The following is a 3,278-nucleotide window of genomic DNA, read 5'->3' on the forward strand; positions in this document are numbered from 1 at the left end:
CGGTTCGCTGCTCCAGGCCAATGGGTGCTGCTGGAAGCAGCGCAGGCCAAGGGACATACTGGCCGCCACTTCCAGCAGCTCCCATTGGCCTGGAGCAGCGAACCGTGGCCATTGGGAGCCATGATTGGCCGAACCTGCGGACGTGGCAGGTAAACAAACCGGCCCGACCCACCAGGGACTTTCCCTGCACAAGCAGCGGAACAAGTTTGGGAACCACTGTTCTAGTGCAATGGGTTAATTAGTCAGGTTAATTAGTGTGCACTGGGCAAAATAACTTAGAATCCTGAAGCCATTTGGCTTGGTTGCTTGTGGACTATATTTGCATTATACCACTACCATTACAGCACAAATTCACCTGTACTTTGTGTGCCAAATCTTGTTCGCTTTACTCATGCAAGTATCCCCCTAAAAGAAAATAGGACTGTTCATGTGAGTAAGGCAAGCAGTATTCAGTCCTGTATCTTTTCTGTCATATGTGAGTCCATGGCCAATTGATGTTGTTTTTTTAATTTCTTTTTCTTATTTCTATATTTGATCATTATTTTATACCAGTTCTCATCTACTTACTAATTGAACATCCCAATTTTACTTTTTGTAAATGGGGAACATTTTAAATATTTTAAGAAAATCCTACTGGATCTTATTTGAGACATTTTTTGCTTAACTGTTTTGCAGACAGGAGGATGTGTTTAGTGCATCGTGATTTGCAAAAGGCTATAACATTCAGTCTGTGTGGCAGAGAAATAAAATTTACAATACTTACAGTTATGTACAGTTTATAATACATATTTATTTTTAATTAAGTCTATTGATCCAGAATTTTCTCCCCAATCTATAATGTACATTTTGAAGTGTTTCGCAATGTCATATGTAAGCTTCAGCCTAGGTCCTAAATATTTTTGTGCATAACTTACATCCTAAATTTTACCTTGTGTAACAGGAAAATTAAAATGGAAGAAAGACCAATGGAACTGTACAATATCTACAGACCTATTAAGTATACTAAAAAATTAAAGTGAAAAAACAAACAAAAATACCCAAACTTAACTGTCTTTTTTCCTCTCTGTTTTTTCTAGAACTTCGAAACAGTGTTACCGTCCATTGATCTCTTTGATAAGTTTGGACAAACATATTCCAAAGCTGGGCAAATAGTGTAAACATCTATCTATACTGTATCTATTCTATCCAGTATAAAAACTTCTGATAAGCTATAAAACTAGCAATAAAGATCTTTGAGAAAATGCAAAGCACAATGTTGATTAACTTTCCTCCAAGGAATGTAAATGTTTTCCATAAAATGTTGTATGCTACACCTATAATTAAGTAGTATTACACTACTTGATCTTTTAGAAATGCAGGTTTTTTTATTAAAAATCTTTATAGTTCTGGCAAATGTAATGAATTAGGAAATCTGTCTGACTCTTATAACTCTTTTATAAAATCCTTCATTTATTATATATATATATATATAGAGAGAGAGAGAGAGTAATGAATGGAAAAATCATGGATAAGATCCAGCAACTGTGTTTATTAGAATTATGTACATGTGTTAACTACAGTATAAACATTATTTTCTCTGAAACATGTAAACCTTGAAATCTAACTCATGGAAGAATCTACAAATGTTGAAATTTTCTCCTTTGGGGCCTGAACAAGATCTTTTACAATCAATGGCTCCCAGGGGAGCTGGATTGGGCCATTTATACAGATATTTCTGCTTTAAATCCTTCAACTTTTCTGTGCTTGTTATAACTCTGCAGAGTTAAGAAAGAAAAACTGCAATTCTGTAACACTTTCACATATTAGCTTGTAGGCAAATCCATTTATACATATTTACAGTATTCCATGTATTGCATTTTACTCCTGGTCCAAAAAACCTCTTGTGATAAGAAGACTGGCACATGGGAGGATATGTTGCAAAACAACCACATTATAGATGGTTATGGATGAACACATTTTTGATCACACAAAATTCATTCAGGTCATCATATCCCACATACATTTTCACTAGAGCGTGCCCCTGCAAAGTTCTGAGCACCCTTGGTTCCCATTAACTGCAATGCGAATCGAGAGTGCTCAATCACCTCCTGGGAGGAGGAGTTCAATACCTTGCAGGACTGGGCTATAATTTATTTCTTCAAATAATGCCAGTGGATTCTGTTTTCATAGCACTTTGCTGTCTGAATGCTTGGAGAGATACTGTATTTTTCTCCTCGTGTAATCTGGAATATTTACTTCTCAACTGAAAAAAAACTTTTTTTATGGATGATTTTTTATAATGTGGGCCTACTGTCTTCTCCAAATGAGCATGCAACTCCCATTGTCTGGTGTTATGCACACGAAGGGGTGTCTCTATACTAGGAATTGAACCATTGCTGACAGAGGTTTGCAGCACCAAGTCTACCTGAACCAGTATTGAAAATAGTTTATGTACTAGTATAGACAGGGCCAAAATATTTTCAATCCCATTTCAGAAAGTCTGAGACTTGCGGGAACCAGAGGACAGGAGAATCCTCAGAGATGGGAGGAAAAACATATGCCACATTTTATAAATGACAGTGGTACAAAACAAAGAGGTCAGCATTTGAGACAAGAAAGAAGGACTGTATTTTTGTTCTTTTGCACTTTTTAATTTCTTAGCAAATTCCTTGTAAAAGTTAGTCTTTCTGAGTTGCCACAGGAAATGAATGTCCTTTAATTCTGGTAAGTGAGAAACAGCAACCTCAGACAAGTCCCTTCTGTTAGGATTTAATTTCACCAAATAAATCGGAGTGCTTCTGTGCTTTGTGGAGGGGGCTGAGCATGAGACACTTGCACAAAACTGTTGATGAATAAAGATGCCACAGTAATTTTTAGATGTGAGAGCTATCTATTTGATTGCTACAGCTTCAAGGTAGTTCATCACTTCACAATAACTCACCCTGTGTTGCCTCTTACCTCCATACCACATTTTCCCATCACTTCGATTAGAAATGGCAATACCTTTATCAGATTAATCTTTCTTTCTTTTAATATCTCTGACCCCAGGATAAACAAAACCTACCCATACAGACCATCATTGCAGATGCTAGAGTTTTCAACAGCTGACAGTTTTCAACATAGATTAAGGTTAAAAAGAGTACTTTCAATTCACTCTCACTGTTTGACTCAGCTCTCTCTCTCTCATTCTTTTAACCCTCATTCGTTTAATTTTTTTGAACACAACAGGCCACTTCCCATAAGCCTTCTTACATACAATGTATGTCTGTGGATTTTATTAGCATAAGAGACAGCTCCAC

General features: G+C 36.7%; 1 protein-coding gene across 2 annotated transcripts in view; it reads left to right on the forward strand.

Moving 5' to 3' along the window:
- The window catches only part of SPATA17 (spermatogenesis associated 17), a 173,667-nt gene extending 171,032 nt beyond the window's left edge, over positions 1–2,635 (forward strand). For both annotated transcript variants that reach the window (XM_034764602.1, XM_034764601.1), the window contains exon 10: positions 1,077–2,635. In XM_034764602.1, coding sequence (XP_034620493.1) covers positions 1,077–1,157 — 81 coding nt within the window. In that variant the 3' untranslated portion in view covers positions 1,158–2,635. The remainder of the gene's footprint in view (positions 1–1,076) is intronic.
- Positions 2,636–3,278: the final 643 nt, after the last annotated feature.

Source organism: Trachemys scripta, chromosome 3, assembly GCF_013100865.1.
Source record: "Trachemys scripta elegans isolate TJP31775 chromosome 3, CAS_Tse_1.0, whole genome shotgun sequence".
In the NCBI taxonomy this organism is placed as follows: Eukaryota; Metazoa; Chordata; order Testudines; family Emydidae; genus Trachemys; species Trachemys scripta.